Raw genomic sequence first — 19,373 nt, 5'->3', positions numbered from 1 at the left:
GGAAGGCAGTATAGGACTTACAGAGCATGTTAAACAATATTCTCCAAAACTTTGTCGTCTCCAGTTAACTTTCCATAGTGTATGTCTTCTAACGAGGAACTGGAAACCTAACTTAACAGCTCAGATATTTGAAAGTAAAAGGAATAGGTTGATTTGATTGGCAAGATTTAAAAAATGTCTTCCTTGCTTCTAGTTCTGTTCTGACAAGAGCCCTTGAAAGTCAGAACTTGCCTTGGGTTTGGTAAGTGCAGCTAATGCTGACCCTTAGTGGGGGGGTTTACCGTCCTATTTGTTAGAACTGGAGGCCTGGGGCTGTTAGCTGGTATCTGAATATCAACTAAGCAGGAGTGTCTCCTTGGAGATTCCATAACTGAGTTTTTAGATTCCCCAGCAATGTGGTATTTTTTTTTTTTTCTCTTGTACTGGGTGGGGAGGCATTCTGTGGGTGGCTGCATTCTTTATTTGTTCTTTGCTCTGACCTGGGATAGCAATCAAGGTCTATAATGGGAGGTCATGGTACATGTCTCTATGGTCTGTCCATCTTGCTTTGTAACTGCTTTGTTTTTTAGTTTTCAGTTCAGCTTAATAGCAGACTTCAAAGAATACTAATTTACCTGTATGAAAAGCCAGTATATTTTTCAGTATGTGCCATGAAGCAGTAAGATGGTATATTACAGTTTGTGGGATTTAGTACAGTACTGACGGAAACATTACCATTCACTTTCACTGCACTTCTGAATGTTAAAGACTGTTCCCTGTTCCCTCTCTTTAAGCTGGGGCATTGGGTCCACAGCCTGATTATTTTCTTCAGCAGATTTTTGTAGAATTTAGGGGAAAAACATTCTGAGAAGTTCCTGTTGCTTATGGAAGAGCAACGAAATTTTGGGGGCAGATTTCAGCTGGCGGATGTTAGCCCGTGTTTGCGTAGAAGGGAGAGAAGAGAGTTCATTCCCAGCTGATTCTCAAGCTCGTAAACATTTCCATTTGGATGTGAGGAGGAACATGTCGGTCTGGTGAGTGGCTTTGCTTGTTGGGTAACTGCACAGCTTTTTCTGCAGGCCATTGCCTATTACTTTGGCAAAACAGAACGCGGCACATCTGTGAATTAGTCCACATGGTAAATTTTCAGGGGAATGAAGGAGATGAGTGTGTCTGCAGAGAAGCTTTTACATGAGACACGTCTTTACCTTCTCCTCTCCCTTCAGTCTTTCACTTAGTGAAATGCTACTTCCTCTACCAAGCGTTTTCCAATAAAATGAGAGAGGAGAGCTTCTCATCGTCCTTCCCTTCGTCACTCTGTTCAGGCCCCAGCTTACAAAATCACCTTGCCTCATTTGTTTATGTAGCTAAGACACCCGGTGTTTCCGTAGGTGGAATTATGAGGTGTTGGAGAAGGGAGGAACTGTCGAGATTACCCAGTCCAACCCCTTCCATTCGCAGCCTAAGAAATGGAGGCTGGTAAGGTTTGCTACAAACTAGGAGCAGCAGTGCAGTAGTCTAGAAGTTCAGAGCACTTCAGAGTCGGATCTGGGTTCAAATTCTGGCTCCCGCTGTTGACTAGCTGTGCGATCTCATGCAGGTAAGTTAACTTTAACCATGAATCTCTTCATTTGCAAAATGGATTAATGTGAGGATTCGCAGGGTGCCTGAACAGAATAAACTCCTACAGGTGCCATTGAAGGTGATGACGATGGTAGTTACATCTCCATGGTTGAGAAACTAAGATGTCAGGACTATAGAACTAAGGTGGCTACTTTATGGATGAACAGGTAAGAACATCTACTGAGGAGCAAAACAGGAGGCAGTAATCTGATGATGAAGTACATGTATATTGTGTGGTTTTGGATGAGTACAGATTCTGAAAACCAGTGAGTACACATGTTCACCATCCAGTATATTTCTGGTGTATGCTTGAGAGAATGCGGGAGGAGTGCTTTTTTTTAATGTCCTTGGTTGAGTTTCAGAAATGGATTTCAGATGCCAGGACATAGCTTGTAACAAGAGGGTGAGATCAGTTGGTATAATTGGGGCTATTTGATAATCCTTTTACTCTGTTCTCTGAACATTTATGGCGTTCCTATTTCTGTACGAACATAGCTTGAAAATGACTAGGTCTCTGCATAGAGACGTCCTGTGTGGAGCCAGGGAGGGAGGGGCATGTGGCATGGAGCCGGCAGTCAGTCTTCAGCCCTCACCTTTGCCTAGTAGGTACCAGGGCAGTTTTGTTCTATTTAAATGCTTCTGGAGGTTAGTGTAGAGTGTGATCTTTAGTTTGGTTTATGCCAGCATTTGGGGAGAGGAACAGCAGAGGGAAAAGAAAGAGGAATCAAGAACATATTTTTAAAACTGAAAAATATTTTTTTTGACATGTGAGTTTCTACCTTGTGGAGTGGAGGCTGATACTGTGCCGGCTTGTGGTTTTCACGTCTACTTCCTGCTGATGGAGAGCCAGCCACAATGGCAGCTGTTACTGGGCCCATGTTTGGTAGTCCAGAGTACCTTTTTTTCTTCTTACTCACGTCACTTTGAAGGAGCGTCGGTATCATGGATGTCTTAACTTGGGACTTCCAAGCTAGTGGTTAATTGAGTAGCCTCTGTTTCTCAAGGATTCTGCTGTGGCTGCTAAGTAAGGAGCAAGGATTTTGTTTCCTGATTGTTTCCCATCTTGCATTACTCTTGATGTCTTGCTGGTCGTTCCAGGTCAGGTGTTCCTGTTTTCGCTGGGTTTGTGTCAGTGAAAGACCAAGTTTGTAGAATATCTGCCTAGTGTCCCCACCTCCCTCAAGTGCTGCCCAGATTTATTTGCTTTACAGTGTTCAGAGGCAAGTGATTATTAACTCCATTTCCTACAGAGGAGAAGGGCCTCCTAGCCAGCAAGGGGTTGGACTTCAGCTGCTTGCTCCCCCCACCCCAACTCCGACCCTCTTCGTGGGGCCAGGGTTGTTCATCCACTCGTCAGGCAGCATGGGATGTGATGAGTAAGCTGTTGGTTTCTTCAGTTTGTCCATCTCAGATCTTTGGAGCCACCAACCTTGGTCTTCCAGATCAGTCTGAATTCTGGCTGTCTTCTGACCATGCCTAAGGTAGCACAAACCAGCTGTTTACTGTAGGCGGGGGGGGGGGGGGGGGGGGGGGGGGGGGGGGGGGGGCGGCGGCTTCTTTAGGGCCTATTTAATTTATGTGGACAATCAGCTAGGATCTCAGGACTCTCCAGAGAGTTTATCCGCACTATCTATAGTTTGTTGTTCTGGCCACAGACTGTGTCTAGAGTCCACACTCAAATATTTGTTGAATTGAATTATTTGCCTTTTTTGCCTTTCAAATACCTTTTGTTTGCATGTTTTCATCTCTTCTTCATCTCCTTGCACATCAAGTCTGGACTCTTTGAAGACACACACACAGGTACCTGCGCCTCATTCCAACCCTCACTCCTACCTGACAAAAACGGTTTTACTTGTAGCACAGAGTGCCTGGAAATTTTAGTCTTTTCCCCCTAAATTCCTTTTTGCTTGTAAAGATTTTCAGGAAGAATAGCCAGTTGAAGTGTTCATTATGACCAAATTATTAGCACTTCGGTCATTCTGTGATAACATTAATTTTATGAGACACCTATATATATGGTTTTTAAAGTATTGTAATTTTTATCATTACTACTTTTTCTTTCTTTCTTTTTTTTTTTTCTTTTTTTCCCATGGAACCCAGCTTGGGGCTTGAACTCACAACCCGGAGATCAAGACCTGAGCTGAGATCAAGAGTCAGATGCTTAACGAACTGGCCACCCAGGTGCTGAAGTATTGTAATTTTAAAGGAAAGAGCACCGTGTTAGTAGATGTCTGACTTTCTCTACCTAGATTTTTGTGTATGTATTCCGCATCTATTAAGTATCTGAAATCTTATGTACATAGTAACATATTCTGTTTACTAGAAACAACAATTAATCATTATGCATAGATCTTTTTTCTCTCCACATACGTAGAAAAGTAAATGTTTTAAAGCAACAGTTCTGTAGTTTTTATGACAACCTTATTTTTTAAATTAGTTCAAGTGGAGAAATTAATTTTCCATTCTTGCATTGTATAATAAGTTATTAACATATGTTGCCCTCTAAGGGTTTCCTATTAAGAGGAATTCAGAAAATTTGAAATTTAAGGAATAATCTCTAAAGTTTCTCTTAAATTTCTTATTTCTAAATCCAGAAGAAGTGTAATATCATCCTTATTTAGCCTGGCAATAACTTTTAATAATTGGATGAAAAGTTGCCTTTTTAATCATTCTTTTAAAGCAGTTTTCAATGAATTGATCAAATTAGCAGCTGAACATTTAACTTAGTTGGGATCTCATCTTACCAACTCTTTACCTTCGTATTGTCAAGCACTTGTTATGATTGTTTCAAGCACTTGTTATGATTGTTTCGGTGAACCAGTGTGTCCAAATTGAAAGTGACCTTCTCTATTAACATTCAAACAGAATTAGCCACAACTGTTATGTTAAGTTACCGTTTTCAAAATGCGTAGGTACTTCCTGCTCCTCTGTTCTAGGCACTGATGAGCACAGATTCGTTTTCTTTTTCACTTCACCCTGCATGTTATTGAGCAGAGATGACTGAGGGATGCCATTCCCATCTAGTGGTTGAGAAACAGTTCTGTCGTTTCAGAATACTGATAAGTTTTTATCTTTAAGAAGCTAAGTTCTTTGCTGAAACTGCTAATCACGTTATCATAGGCTCTGTAGCATGTTCTTGTTCTCTGTGGCATCTAGATTGTTAGAAGTGGTGGGATGCTTTTCATGTGCTTTTAGTTGACGGATCCTAGTTTGCTCCGCCTACAGCAAATGCATCAGTGATTTTTATATATTTATTTAATTTTCTAGGGGCGCCTGGGTGGCGCAGTCGGTTAAGCGTCCGACTTCAGCCAGGTCACGATCTCGCGGTCCGTGAGTTCGAGCCCCACGTCGGGCTCTGGGCTGATGGCTCAGAGCCTGGAGCCTGTTTCCGATTCTGTGTCTCCCTCTCTCTCTGCCCCTCCCCCGTTCATGCTCTGTCTCTCTCTGTCCCAAAAATAAATAAAAGTTGAAAAAAAAAAAAAAAATTTTAAAAGTAACCTCTTCATCCAGCATGGGACCTGAACTCACAATCCTGAGATCAAGAGTCACACGCTGTACCCATTAAGCCAGCCGGGTGCCCCCCTATTCATGATTTTTAAGAATACTCTGTTCATTGTATGTTATAAAAACAAGAATGACTCCCCAAGGGATAACTCAGGCTAAGGATGTTTTAGGAATAGAAATTCTTCTTTAAAAATCAAGTTTTTGATTTAAGAAGTTAAAATGATATTTTTAGAAAACCTTAATAGAAGGTTGCTGAAAATATTGGAGTTCCTTTGACTCTGTAACATTTTCACTTAATTATGAAATATATGTATTGAAAAAAATTTGGTTAATGTTTATTTTGAGAGAGAGAGGGCGAGGGAGCGTGAGAGTGAGGGGGGGAGGGGCAGAGAGAGAGGGAGACACAGAATTGGAAGCAGGCTCCAGGCTCCGAGCTGTCAGAGCCCGATGTGGGGCTGGAACCCACGAGCTGTGAGATCATGACCTGAGCCGAAGTAGGATCCTTAACCGACTGAGCCACCCAGGGGCCCCAAAATATGTATTTTTTACTTGGAAGTTTTTGCTGTTCAAAACTTTTCCTCCGATTTTGAGATGGTTTAAAACAACAACAACAACCCAGTCACTTCTCTTGTGTTTTATGGTGTTATTGTTCTCAAGATGTTCTCAGTATTGAAGAGTTGTAACATTGAAGGCAGTATTTTATCCTTGAGATATGAAAACCACTTTGGCAGCTTAAAAGCCAACATGGACATTTCTAGCATGTGTTTATAGTACCTTCTGTCTGCCACTTGTGGGAATAATGTGGTTGTGCTTCTGTCGTATGATGTGTCCGAGAAGGTGGGCTGCATGTCGCGGTGAAATGATTCCTAACAGAGTAGCCACTCGGGGCCCTGGGATTTGTTCAGGTTAGGTCACCCAGCTCAGTCATGTCTGCATTTGTGTGAGAGCTCGCTTGCCTGTGGTTAGTTTTTCCAGATGGTTTACAATCGCTTGAGCCCATTGGGTTGCTTGCTTTTCGGATGACGGGTTGGGAAGGATGAAGGAAGTATAAAGGCTTGAATTTGTCAGTCTCTTTACCGGATATCTATTTTAACCCCCCACTGAAGTTAATTTACATAAAGCCCAGCTGTGTACAGATTCTTCTAAATTTAAAGTTTGTTCTTACTGCCACGGGGACAAGCATGTCAGCACTTAATAATGGATGGTCTTGCTCTCCGGTACCTGGACCTTCTGGCAGCTTACAGTTCCGTTTCCTTTGGATAACAGGATACAGCTGGCAGCAAGCTTCTCACCTGTAATAGCCATTTGGAGTTTTCTTCTCTGTAGATCTCTGCAAAGCAGCAGAAACGTTTTTGTTTTGTTTTGTTTTTTTTTTTGGTGCAGGAAACCACAAACCTATGTTAAACACCAAAAGGGAATTGAAATAACATGTGCTGTGTTCTCCCCAGAGGTGCCAACCATCACACGAGAGCCCACGTGTAGTGTTAAGCAGCTCTTTGCCCTCCCTTTGGCTTTGAGGTTTTCCAGTTAGACGATGCTGAATTCCTCCACTCTGGTCCCTGTTGCCTCTCTGGCCGATTAAGCAAATTGATACAGGCTGGATTTCTTAACACTTGGCAGGATCCCTACTACCTTTGATGAGCTACTAGGTGAACCTTCTGGGACCAGACTGACTTATCTTGGCTTTGATAGATTGGTTTTTGTTCTTAAAGCTATAGCTGCGGATCCTTTGCTGTCAAATGGTGCAGGAAAGCTGCTGATTGATTTCCGTCTCTGATGTTCATGTCAGGTACTTTAGTATTTGTTGGGTGCGCAGCACTGTGCTAGGTGCTGAGGCAGGAGCGTTGAGGAAGACATCTGCAGTGTGACAGAGTGGAATAAACAAAGTGAGCAGAAAAGGCAAGTATGGAAATGAAAGAAAGAAAATGAAAGAAAAAAGAAGTGACTTCTTGCTGACTGCTTGGGTTAGATTACCCACAATCGTCCTACAATCAGAACCAGCGAGGTGGGGAGGACATTATCGTGAGCAAAGCGTGGGGACCGGGCCAAGCGCGGCGACGCTGCCAGAGCGTACAGGGCTGGATGGGGGTGTGGGGAACGAGTGCCAGCAGGGTCATCTGCACAGACGACTCACTGAACACTGTCAGGGTGGTGGGGGAGCCTGGATGGCCTCTGAGAGCTCACCGACAGTGAAGCACGTATTTCATAGAGGACCTCATCTGCTGGGGTGTGCATCCCCTCCTGGACACCCTTTGTTTAGAAATTGGAATCAACACAGTGATGGGGGTGGTCCGCGGGGCCTGGCCGTTGCGTGTGATGCGAGGTCAGTGCCGCAGCTGCTCGTGTCATTCATACTAGACAGTGGGGACAGGAACTTCCTGAGTATGTCTGTGTTGCTTACTACTGTGTTCAACAGTTTACACACATCTTTTTCTTTAATTTTTTTTAATGTTTATTTATCTGTGAGAGACAGAGAGAGAGCATGAGCAGGGGAGGGGCAGAGAGAGAGAGAGAGGGAGACAAGAATCGGAAGCAGACTCCAGGCTCTGAGCTGTCAGCACAGAGCCCGATGCGGGGCTCGAACTCACAAACCATGAGATCATGATCTGAGCTGAAGTCGGACGCTTAACTGACTGAGCCACCCAGGCGCTCCCTACACACATCTTTTATTCTTACTTTACCCAATTAACTAATGAAAATAAAGCTTGGCAGTTAAGTGACTTGTCTGGAAGTGCTGAAGTTCCAACTCAGATCCAAGTCTGTCTCCTCTGAATGCTATTGCAGTCGGATTTTTATCCTGACCTTCTTCTGTGAGGGGTTGTTAATGAATTCCTGAATGCTAGCAGGTTGTCTTCAGTTTCGCGGTCATCTTGTCCTTTAATATCGTCATTATTCATCAGAGTGGCTCATGGAGAATTCGTGTAAAATAAATATGATACTGGTTTATTTTTAATTTTTTTTTTAGCAGAGGAAATGTAGTGAGCTTCATCTCCCTGCTGGCACCTGCCGGCCCCAGGCTGCCCATGTGTGTCTGTCACTGCGCCATCTGAGCTTGTGAACCCGGGGTGCAGGGCTCCACCTTTAAGCCCTGGAGGTTGGAAGCTCTAGAATCACTAAGAGGTGTTAAATGTCTCCCCAAAACTGTGATCACATTTTCTTTTGAATAAATAAAAATATTTGTTACTCTCTTGAGGCAGGGCAGATCGGATCTTGGCGCCCTCCGCTAGAACTCCCTAAAGAGGTCGGTGCCTCAAAGGAGCCTTTCTGAAGGGTTGCTTACTGCTGTGGAGGCAGAGAGTGAGCTACAGAAGGAGAGTAGTATTTTAGGAAGGTTGAGTCAGAGGAGCCGGTAGAGCACGGAGAGATTTTCTCAAGGTGATAAGGCGCTGGCACTCAGGTCAGCAAGCTGAGGCAGGTGGACCCGCAGGGATTCCTGCTTGGGGAAGAAGGGTGAAATGGGCTGCTTCTGAGACCCTCTTATAATTGTAGAGCCTTGTGGCCGACTGGATTTGCCTAGGGTTTCGGATGCAGACTCCAGGGCCCGTGGAACTTGATGGGGAAGCCAGCCTTCGCTCGCTGCACCTCAGGGAAGCCACGGTGGGAGGCTGGCCTGGCCTCCCTGCCTGTGACCCCCAACGCGCACTTGCTGGGTCTGGGTTTAGGCTCCATGATACAAACTTCTTCCAGTGCTACTTTTTGTGAATCTTTGAGCCTGCAGTTGTGAAAGAATAGACATTTGAGCTGCACTTAAAAAAAAAGGGAGGGGCTGGGAAAAAGGTGTAGGTAGATTTGGTTGATGCCGTTGCTGTTATAAGGCTGTAAGGTCTTCAGGGTAGAGTGGTGTCATGGCGGCTTGTAAATTTTCTTCCGTCTCCCTTCCTTGGCTTCTGAGGCCGAACATCTTTGAGGCATGTGGATTTACATGAGTGCCTCTCCTGCATCCTCTCCCTTCATCCCCTGCTTGTACTTCTCATCCCGATTGGTTCCCAGCAGCCCACTGTGCTGTCTTGTCCTATACGTGCTCCTCCTGGGTCCACTGGGTGAAACGTGCTTTGGGGTTGACCTCCTCCAGGAAACTGTCGGGGCTTCTTTTTTCCCTGACTCTTGTAACATTTTTATTATTGCCCTTGTAATACTCTAACGTAATGATCCGCTTCCCTCTATAGGCCCCTTACTAAATTGGTAGGGGCCAATTTAGTATTAATTTATCTCTAAAGCTCAGCAACTCACTGTACATGGAGTATTTCAGGGGCTCAGAAATATCAGGAGATTATCTGCCATCATTGAGTCTTTTTGTGCCGGGCAGATATCATAAACATATGTGATGAAAGGGAGGCCCTAAAGTACTGAAAAGTTACGGTGTTGTCTCCCGTATGAATTGCAAAGTAAACTCTGAGTAGAAGAAGTCAGCGTTCTCATTTTTAAATTAAATTTCTTTGGCGCGCCCGGGTAGCTCAGTTGGTTAAGCAACCAGCTTCAGCTCAGGTCATGATCTCACTGTTCGTGGGTTCGAGCCCCGTGTCGGGCTCTGTGCTGACAGCTTGGAGCCTGGAGCCTGCTTCAGATTGTGTGTCTCCCTCTCTCTCTGCCTCTCCCCTGCTTGCCCTCTCTCTCAGAAAAGAAATCTCTCTCATTGTTTAATTATTTTGGTAAGAGTTCTGATTTTTTTTTTAATTCCACATTAATTACTTTGATTATTCGTGTGTGTATTTTTGTCCCGAGTTCAGGATCATTTTGCCTTTTGGATAATTCTGCACGGATAAATAATAAATGAGTGAGTGTGGGTGTTTGTGTTTTGATTGTTTTTGGTTTTTGTTTTATTTTTTTAATTTTTTTTTTAACGTTTATTTTTGAGACAGAGAGAGACAGAGCATGAATGGGGGAGGGTCAGAGAGAGGGAGACACAGAATCTGAAACAGGCTCCAGGCTCTGAGCTGTCAGCACAGAGCCCGACGCGGGGCTTGAACTCACAGACCGTGAGATCATGACCTGAGCCGAAGTCGCTCCTCAACTGACTGAGCCACCCAGGCACCCCTGGTTTTTGTTTTAATCTGCCGTGTCCTTTTGTTTCACTGTGCGTATTGCTGCGCGTTGGACTCTTGATTCTTATCCTGTCCTCCCTGCCGGGGATCCCCTTTCCCCCACCCCCCAGCTGTGTGTGACCAGTGCTTGGCTTTTTTTCTTGATGGTTTTTAGAGTACCGTGTCATGGGATAGTGGGACACAGAGGCCTAACTGTGCCACAAGAGAATCAGACACATGCTGTGGATCTCAACACCATTGCTTCCCAAAGCGTGGGCCATGATTCAGAAGCAGAAACATCACCAGGGACGGTCTCCTGATTTGGACTCATTGCTAGTGGAAGAGGATGTGGAGGCTTGGTGGGGAGGGCAGGGGCTGTGGGGGTGGGGGGGGGTGGCTAAGAATCTGTGTTCTCTAGCCCCCAACAGATGCTCATGTGCTCTAAGGTTTGAGAAACAGTGCTTGAGAAGCAAACTGCTCAATTATTAATTAATGCACCTTGAAAGAGAGAGACGAAGACAAATTAGGCTCCTGGAAGATTTCCTCAGTCCTTATTCAGGAAATCTATTTGGTGCCTGTAGTCGTTTATATATATATTTTGTAGAACTTGACATCCACAACAGGAAAAGCCTGTTCACTCTTTGTACCCTGCTGTGTTCTTCTATTGTTTAGAATTCCCTGCTCCCACCCACAATGAGCGCGTAGCATGTTTACAGCCACCAGCCCAGACTCCTTAGGAATGAAGGAAAGAGTCTTCGGATCCTGTTATTTTCTTTGAAGAGCAGGGCACTGACTGTTTTAAAAGAATCCAGGGTATGCACCGCCATTTCCATGTTAACCCTCACCCCCAATTTTTGTGGGTTTGGAAGGATTTACCGCAGCTGGGTTTTAGTGAATCTCCTGGCCATGGAGATTCATTTGAAGGCATATTCTGCCAGGGAAGTACCCTGCGGGTGTAAATCCTCTATTTGCACTTGTCAGAGACAGCTGCCCTCCTCCTTTTGGGGCTGAGGTTGGTTGTGGAGGTGGTTTGCGCATCTTTTCTTGTGGATTTGGAAGCTTCCCTGTTGTGAATGACAAAAACCATGTCTGTTGAAGTGGTAGGTTCAGCAGACCTGGACAGCTGGTCCTTAGGAAATGGCCCGAGATCAAGAAGCTAACAGATTCAGGGAGAGTTTGAAGGTTGCTGTAATTCCTGATGGCAGTGCTGGGCCTGTGATTTTTTTTTTTTATTCCCCACCTCCTTTTCAGGGACATTTCACTAAGAGTGGAGCACCCGTTAAAGGGTTCCCTAGTATAATGTATGGATATGGCTAAAGAATAATGAGTATGATTTATATTTACATACCTATAGGTGCAGGCTTTCTTATTTTAATTGCTTTTTTTTCATCTCTAGGGATCTTTAGTAAAGATTGTAGATGTCTTCAGTTTGCACATTTAGGAAAAATGTCTTTTTACTTATTTCCAGTTGAGTTGTGATTCATTGAATGACAGGGGACTTAAAACAGATGAGCTGTGTATAATGTCTTCTTCCTGATTATAAAAGTGGTATCTGTTCGTTGTCTGAATAGTTACAATTACGAAACATAATTTAGGAATGAAAATTTCCTGTTAATTCCCAGAAATATGTGCATTTAACATTTTGTTATTCCTCCAGATTGCTTTCTGGGGTTATTTTGTTATATCTTAGAATTGTGATTTACCCGCCAGTGTATTTTTAGACAAATGTATCTCTGGATACCTGATGCCTTTTATTTTGACCATTGACAGTTACCCAAGTATTTTCCTTGGTAGTCTCCACTGAGACCCAGAAACTGCAGAAAGATCTGTACCTGGCAGTGCATTTAAGCACTTCACTTAGATTCTCTTTTAATTCTTCCACCAACTTCATATTGTAGGCAGGAATTCTTAAACTCTCAGTGCACATGGAGAGACTGGGGTTAGACAAGGTCCAGTGACTTGCTCAAGGTCATACAGTTACTCAGTAGAGAATTTGGGATGCCTGCCCATGTAATTTGATTGCTGGTCTAGAGGATATTGCACAGCACCCTATGACTTTACTGAGAAGTCTTTTTTAGCTGAAAATATCTTTGAGACATAGAGAGCTGTTAAATGGGGGCACCCTGCTTCTTTGGCATATTAAGAGGTATTTTGTTAGATTTTGTTCAGGAGTTGGCACCCTATGGCACACTAGCGGAATCTAGTCCGCTGCCTCTTTTTTTTTTTTTTTTTAATTTTTTAAAATGTTTATTTTATTTTTGAGAGAGAGAGAGACAGAGCGCTAGTATGGGAGGGGCAGAGAGAGAGGGAGACACAGAATATGAAGCAGGCTCCAGGCTCTGAGCTGTCAGCACAGAGCCCAACGTGGGCTCGAACTCATGAGATCATGACCCGAGCCGAAGTTGGACACTCAACTGACTGAGCCACCCATGCGCCCCTAGTTGCTGCCTCTTTTTGTAAATAGAGTTTTATTGGAACATGGCCACACCCGTTCATTTACATATTGTACTGGAGACCATATGACCTGCAAAGCCTGAAATCTTTTTTTTATTTAATATATAATTTATTGTCACGTTAGCTAACATACAGAGTATATGGCTTCAGGGGTAACTTTCCATGATTCCTCACTTACATATAACATACCCAGTGCTCATCCCAAGTGCCCTCCTCAGTGCCCATCCCCCATTTCCCCTGCCCCCCATCAACCCTCAGTTTGTTCTCTGTATTTAAGAGTCTAATCTTATGGTTTGGTTCCCTCCCAGTTTGTAACTATTTTTTTTTTCCTTCCCTTCCCCCATGGTCTTCTGTTAAGTTTCTCAGATTCCACATGTGAGTAAGAACATATGATATCTGTCTTTCTCTGACCAGCAATAGCACACTAGGAATTTATCCAAAGGATACAGAAGTGCTGATTTATAGGGGCACATGTACCCAATGTTTATAGCAGCACTATCAACAATAGCCAAAGTATGGAAAGAGCCCAAATGTCCATCAACTGATGAATGGATATAAAAGATGTGGTTTATATACACAATGGAATATTACTTGATGAAAAAGAATGAAATCTTGCCATTTGCAACAACGTGGATGGAACTGGAGGGTGTTAGACTAAGTGAAATAAGTCAGTCAAAGCCTGAAATCTTTACCATCTAGCCCTTTACAGAAAATGTGTGCCTATTATTAAAGTGTGTACTGTTTCTGTAGCTTCTAGAGTTTTACATTCATTTGTTCAGGCACAGTAATCTATGGAAGTGCTTTCTGTCCCTCACTATACCCGCCCCTCCCAAACCAGTCAAACAGCCGTATCACTTTATACCTGAGTTTCCATGTGATCCTTTATAGAGACAGAGTTTCTTCATAATCCTTTGCAGGTAGTGTGAGTTGCAAAAAATTCCAAAACTTTTGCCACTGTTAACCTGTTGTAAGCACTGCATATCCAACACTGGTCCGTTCTAACAATGGTTTGTGCCCCTGGCTCTTTGTGAGGAAAAGGCTGATGGTGGTTTGTTCTAAAGTGCAGGAGGAGGAGGAGGCCGTAGGCCCAGACTGTGCTGGTTTATCCAGCGCCCTGAGAGCTGCAGGGCTGCAGGAGAGCTAGCTGCAGGATTATAGGAGAGCTGCAGGGCTGCAGGAGAGCTGGACCGGTCATTGAGACCGTTCTGTTCGGATTGGACAGATCTTGTTTTGGCATAAAGTGAATGTGTCACTTTTCTACAACAGCAAATTAATTCCATTTGTTTTCTGTCAGCATTTGGAAATAACATGGAAAATGGGAGAACGAGAATACTTCCTTACCTGGTTTCTGTTTCTCACCCTCCCGCCCGGAAGTATGACCCTGAATTTTTGCTGGCTGCTGCGGAGTGGGAGATTTGGAGAACATGCTTGACATCACATCCTACTCAAGTGTCTGAATTTTGCTCTTTTCATTTCATTGCCTTTCTCACGGCACGCAGCCTTCCTTTATGGCCCCCCATGCCTGTCTCGTGTGGTACTTGTGTTACACGAAAGCAGCCAGGGAAATGTGGACTCGGTCAAAGACATTTCACTGGTTACTGAGTAGGAAGGAAATTGTAGGGTTTTCCCTCTTAAAATTCCTTGATGAAATCATTGAAGGAAGTAGTACACCTCTTTAATTTTCCTTTGGGGAAGGCTCGATCAAAGATCCCATCGACAGAGCATAGACTTTCAGTTGGCCTTAGAGAATAAATTTGGGTTTTAAGTGTGTTCACTCTGATCCAGAGACTGCCTTCCTGCAGTGTGCTCCGTCTTTTAGAACACGATTCTCACTCCAGTAAAGTAAGCTTATAAATGTGTAGAGTAAGTTGTGTGTTATAGGTAACAAGTTTTCTGATGGTTAAGCATTGGAACTCTCATTTCTCAGTTTTGGGGCCAATTTGAGAGTTGGGAACACCTTCCACCTGTTACCTCTATTACCTGCTTTTGTAATCTCTTTTCTTTTTTTTTTTAAATTTATTTTTGAGAGAGAGATAGAGAGAGAGAGAGAGAGAGAGAGAGAGAGAGAGAGAGGGAGAGAATGGGGGAGGGGCAGAGGGAGAGGGAGACACAGACTCCGAAGCAGGCTCCAGGCTCTGAGCTGTCAGCACAGAGCCCAATGCGGGGCTCCAACTCATGGACTGCGAGATCATGACCTGCGTGGATGTCGGATGCTTAACCGACTGAGCCACCCAGGTGTCCCTCTTAATCTCTTTTCACTTTTGGGGGGTGAATGTCACCTCAGAGAGGCCTTCCCTCAGTACCATATTTACAACAGGATCCCCTCATTTCCTGTTCCCTCTTCTCTTTATTTTTCTCTATGGAACTTACCACTGTTTGAAAACCATTTATTTTAATATTGTATTTACCTGTGTTACTCCTAGAATAAGCTCTATGAAGGTTGGGAGTTTTGTCTTTATTCCTTCTGTACCCTTTGTGCCTTGGGGAGTACCATGCCTGGCACCTTATAGATGCACAGTGACAGTTAAAGTAACAAAGTCAAGGGGAGTCTATAGTGTGTGGATTGGGGGCTAGACGAGGGGGGGGGGGAGTGGGGGTGGGCAGGGGAGGATGAGTCAGTTTGTAGATTGAGGTCATTCAGGAGATCCTATCCTGATAAGGGGGAAAAGCACATGTTTGGGCATCAGATGGGGTTTGAATTTAGGCTCATTCACTTCTTAAAGTTGGCGATATGGCACAAAAACAGACACATAGACCAATGGAATAGAATAGAAACCCCAGAACTAGACCCACAAACGTATGGCCAACTCATCTTTGACAAAGCAGGAAAGAACATCCAATGGAAAAAAGACAGCCTCTTTAACAAATGGTGCTGGGAGAACTGGACAGCAACATGCAGAAGGTTGAAACTAGACCACTTTCTCACACCATTCACAAAAATAAACTCAAAATGGATAAAGGACCTAAATGTGAGACAGGAAACCATCAAAACCTTAGAGGAGAAAGCAGGAAAAGACCTCTCTGACCTCAGCCGTAGCAATCTCTTACTCGACACATCCCCAAAGGCAAGGGAATTAAAAGCAAAAGTGAATTACTGGGACCTTATGAAGATAAAAAGCTTCTGCACAGCAAAGGAAACAACCAACAAAACTAAAAGGCAACCAACGGAATGGGAAAAGATATTCGCAAATGACATATCAGACAAAGGGCTAGTATCCAAAATCTATAAAGAGCTCACCAAACTCCACACCCAAAAAACAAATAACCCAGTGAAGAAATGGGCAGAAAACATGAATAGACACTTCTCTAAAGAAGACATCCGGATGGCCAACAGGCACATGAAAAGATGTTCAGTGTCGCTCCTTATCAGGGAAATACAAATCAAAACCACACTCAGGTATCACCTCACGCCAGTCAGAGTGGCCAAAATGAACAAATCAGGAGACTATAGATGCTGGCGAGGATGTGGAGAAACGGGAACCCTCTTGCACTGTTGGTGGGAATGCAAATTGGTGCAGCCGCTCTGGAAAGCAGTGTGGAGGTTCCTCAGAAAATTAAAAATAGACCTACCCTATGACCCAGCAATAGCACTGCTAGGAATTTACCCAAGGGATACAGGAGTACTGATGCCTAGGGGCACTTGTACCCCAATGTTTATAGCAGCACTCTCAACAATAGCCAAATTATGGAAAGAGCCTAAATGTCCATCAACTGATGAATGGATAAAGAAATTGTGGTTTATATACACAATGGAATATTACGTGGCAATGAGAAAAAATGAAATATGGCCTTTTGTAGCAACGTGGATGGAACTGGAGAGTGTGATGCTAAGTGAAATAAGCCATACAGAGAAAGACAGATACCATATGGTTTCACTCTTATGTGGATCCTGAGAAACTTAACGGGAACCCATGGGGGAGGGGAAGGAAAAAAAAAAAAAAAGAGGTTAGAATGGGAGAGAGCCAAAGCATAAGAGACTGTTAAAAACTGAGAACAAACTGAGGGTTGATGGGGGGTGGGAGGGAGTAGAGGGTGGGTGATGGGTATTGAGGAGGGCACCTTTTGGGATGAGCACTGGGTGTTGTATGGAAACCAATTTGTCAATAAATTTCAAAAAAAAAAAATAAAGTTGGCGATAAATAATTTAACATTGAAAGAGTCAATTCTTTTTCACCAGTGAAACAGGGAAAAATAATGTCTTTTTATGGGGATTACATGTAATACTGAATTTATATTCAGTTCACTTATAGAGCTTTCTAGCGCTATAAATATTAGTCCTGCCTTTCCTCTTGTGTGTCAGCACGGAAGAAGCTTAAAGCAATCTGAATTTACAAATCTGTTGCCTCTGGGGTCATTGCCTTGATGACTTTTGACAGATTTATTCTTTCAACAGCCTCTGTTGCCAGCGTAACAATGGCCTGTCCCTTTGACCAGTGTCAGGGACAGACACTTTGTCATTCCTCCTTAATCCTCCTATCAGAACAACTTGTATGGGTTCTGACGAGTTCATAATACCCACCAGTTGAGGTGGCATCAGCCGTTCCTTGGAACCGTGTGGGTTCCCCTAGCTCCTCCCCCTGAGTGCAGTGGGGCCGCTCAGATAGCTTGATGTTTGTGGTCTCTTCAAACGTAGTTACCCGAAGTTTCTTGGCAGATGGACAAACATCAGAGGGCCCTAAGTCGCTAGCGTGTCTCCCTCGATGTCTCCAGATGTTGCAGATTACCCGAGTGTGAATTCTGTTTCAGTTTCCGTAGATACTTCTTGACAGGAACATGTCACAAGTTAGGTAAGGCAAATTGGTTTATAAAGTTATAGGTTCTTTCAATCCTCTGTCCCAGGCAAGTCTGGGCAAGGACCCTGAAAGCTGATTAAAAGGCTCGTGAGCACAGGAAACTTTATTTTAAATTAAATGGATAGTTAATGCATTGAGAAAAGTACTCAAATGCTTCAGTCTTTCTTTTCCATCCATGCTTGCTATTTGAATTTGATGGGCTGGAAATCTACCTTATTTTTCGACTGAACGAGTTAGTTATTGCTACATTTCTCAAGCTTGGTTTTTCGCTGTGGATTTTTGCAGGTGATTTTTAGCACCTATGGGTACAAAATTATTAAATGAAGACAGGAAGGGAAGAGTGCCTTGAGCCAGGTGTCTTACAGCCTGCGGAGCGGACCAGAGAAAGAACAGGGATGGATGTGAAGGCGGTCATTGTGGCGGAGCCCCTGGGCTGTCTTCAGAACATGCTGAAAAGCCTATGGCTTGCAAGTGGTTTGGAGATGATTGGGTTTAGGAGCCTGATTACAGTTTTGGTTTTTGTTTTTTTTCCCCTAAGTATGTGTTAACTGCTTTTTGGGTGAGCCTTCATCTTGGGCATACAGAGCCTGGCCAAACTGGTAGATCTGTGAGGATTTTAATATTAAGAGGAATCTGTTATGTAAGTTATGTGTGGTGGCTAGGGCATTCATTGCTCTTTCTTCCAAACATTTAGTCATTGATAACCTGCCGTCGTTTATGCTGTTTGGGTTTCAGTTCACTGTTAGTGAGGTTTTTGTAATCTGGTAGAACACAAAGAATGTGATTTCACCTATATTTTTGCACGTGTGAATGACATTTCTATACTGTTGTTTACATCACTGGTTAGTTAGTACGTGCCCCTTAATTTAATTCATTTAACCTGCTAAGAGTAAGAAACTTCCTTAGATCGAATTATAATAAAGTCCCTTGGGTCGGCCTCTCTGACTTCTGTGAGGACAGGATCAGTTTATACTCAAATTCAGGGTGTTTGGCAAAGGGCCTGCTGTCCTGAAGTCCGTGATTCTGGACTATGATATTTTAGCATGAACTCCTGGTCAAGTCACCAAGTTAAACTTTCGAGAGTATGCTTTTCTTGATATTTGGGAAATGTATTAACCAGCCTGGAAGTCTTCTTCAAAATTCTTCCTAAGATTTTTGTGTGAATTCATTTAGTGAAGATAACATCAGGGAATCTGGCTGTTAATTTTGAGGAGGGTAAGAACTTGTAGTTTGTGGAGGCCAGCCTCTCCTCCTTTCTCCAAGGGCGGAGAGGAGGAGAGCTCTCTGGACCTCTGCTGTCTCTCCCCCCATGTTCCCTGGTGGCTGGAAGAGACTCTGGCCAAGCGACACTTTGTGAAGTTTGGGGGATTATGTAAAAGTGTAACTGACCATACGCTGTTTTTGCTTTGGTAACTGCATTCAATATCCTGTTGGTTGTTGAAAATTCTCCCAGGACAGTGAAGCCTTTTGTCTTTGATTTTCAATCAAAGTCTTTCTCCCCAGTTAAAGAGATTGACTCTGGGCCACAAGACGTTTTTCGGTCCTTGACCTTCTGACCTTCCCACACCTCTAAGGAAAGCTGGGCATCCCATCATCTCAGACTTTTGATTGTGGTCATAGAGCCATACTCGACACCTAGCATTTGTGGCTTTTATACTGCTGATCGTAACTTTTAATTCTATTCTCATTTATTTTTCCCTTTTCCGTTTCAGTGTCCTGGGTCATGAAACTTAATCCACAGCAAGCTCCGTTATATGTGAGTAGATCGCGAGATTTCTTGTCATTTTGCACTCATCCATGGTTTCTACTTGTTATAAGAAAACTCAAAACTGCTGTCATGTGATGATCCCAGGAATTTTTAGCCATCTATCCAAGTAGTGTACTTCAGAAAGTGAATTTGATTTGGTGAACACTAAATGACTTGCATGAATGGCACTGAGCTGGCAGATAATACCTGTAAGATGTGAGGTAAACTGGTCAGGTGCAAGATGCGCTTATC

General features: G+C 43.6%; 1 protein-coding gene across 7 annotated transcripts in view; it reads left to right on the top strand.

Moving 5' to 3' along the window:
- The window catches only part of AKAP13 (A-kinase anchoring protein 13), a 336,674-nt gene that overhangs the window by 72,278 nt on the left and 245,023 nt on the right, over positions 1-19,373 (top strand). For all 7 annotated transcript variants that reach the window (XM_047862510.1, XM_047862509.1, XM_047862506.1 and 4 more), the window contains exon 2: positions 19,087-19,130. In XM_047862510.1, the coding sequence (XP_047718466.1) occupies positions 19,098-19,130 (33 nt within the window). In that variant the 5' untranslated portion in view covers positions 19,087-19,097. The remainder of the gene's footprint in view (positions 1-19,086; positions 19,131-19,373) is intronic.

The sequence above is a fragment of the Prionailurus viverrinus genome, chromosome B3 (assembly GCF_022837055.1).
Source record: "Prionailurus viverrinus isolate Anna chromosome B3, UM_Priviv_1.0, whole genome shotgun sequence".
Taxonomy (NCBI): Eukaryota; Metazoa; Chordata; class Mammalia; order Carnivora; family Felidae; genus Prionailurus; species Prionailurus viverrinus.
This window is presented reverse-complemented; position numbering and strand designations above follow the sequence as displayed.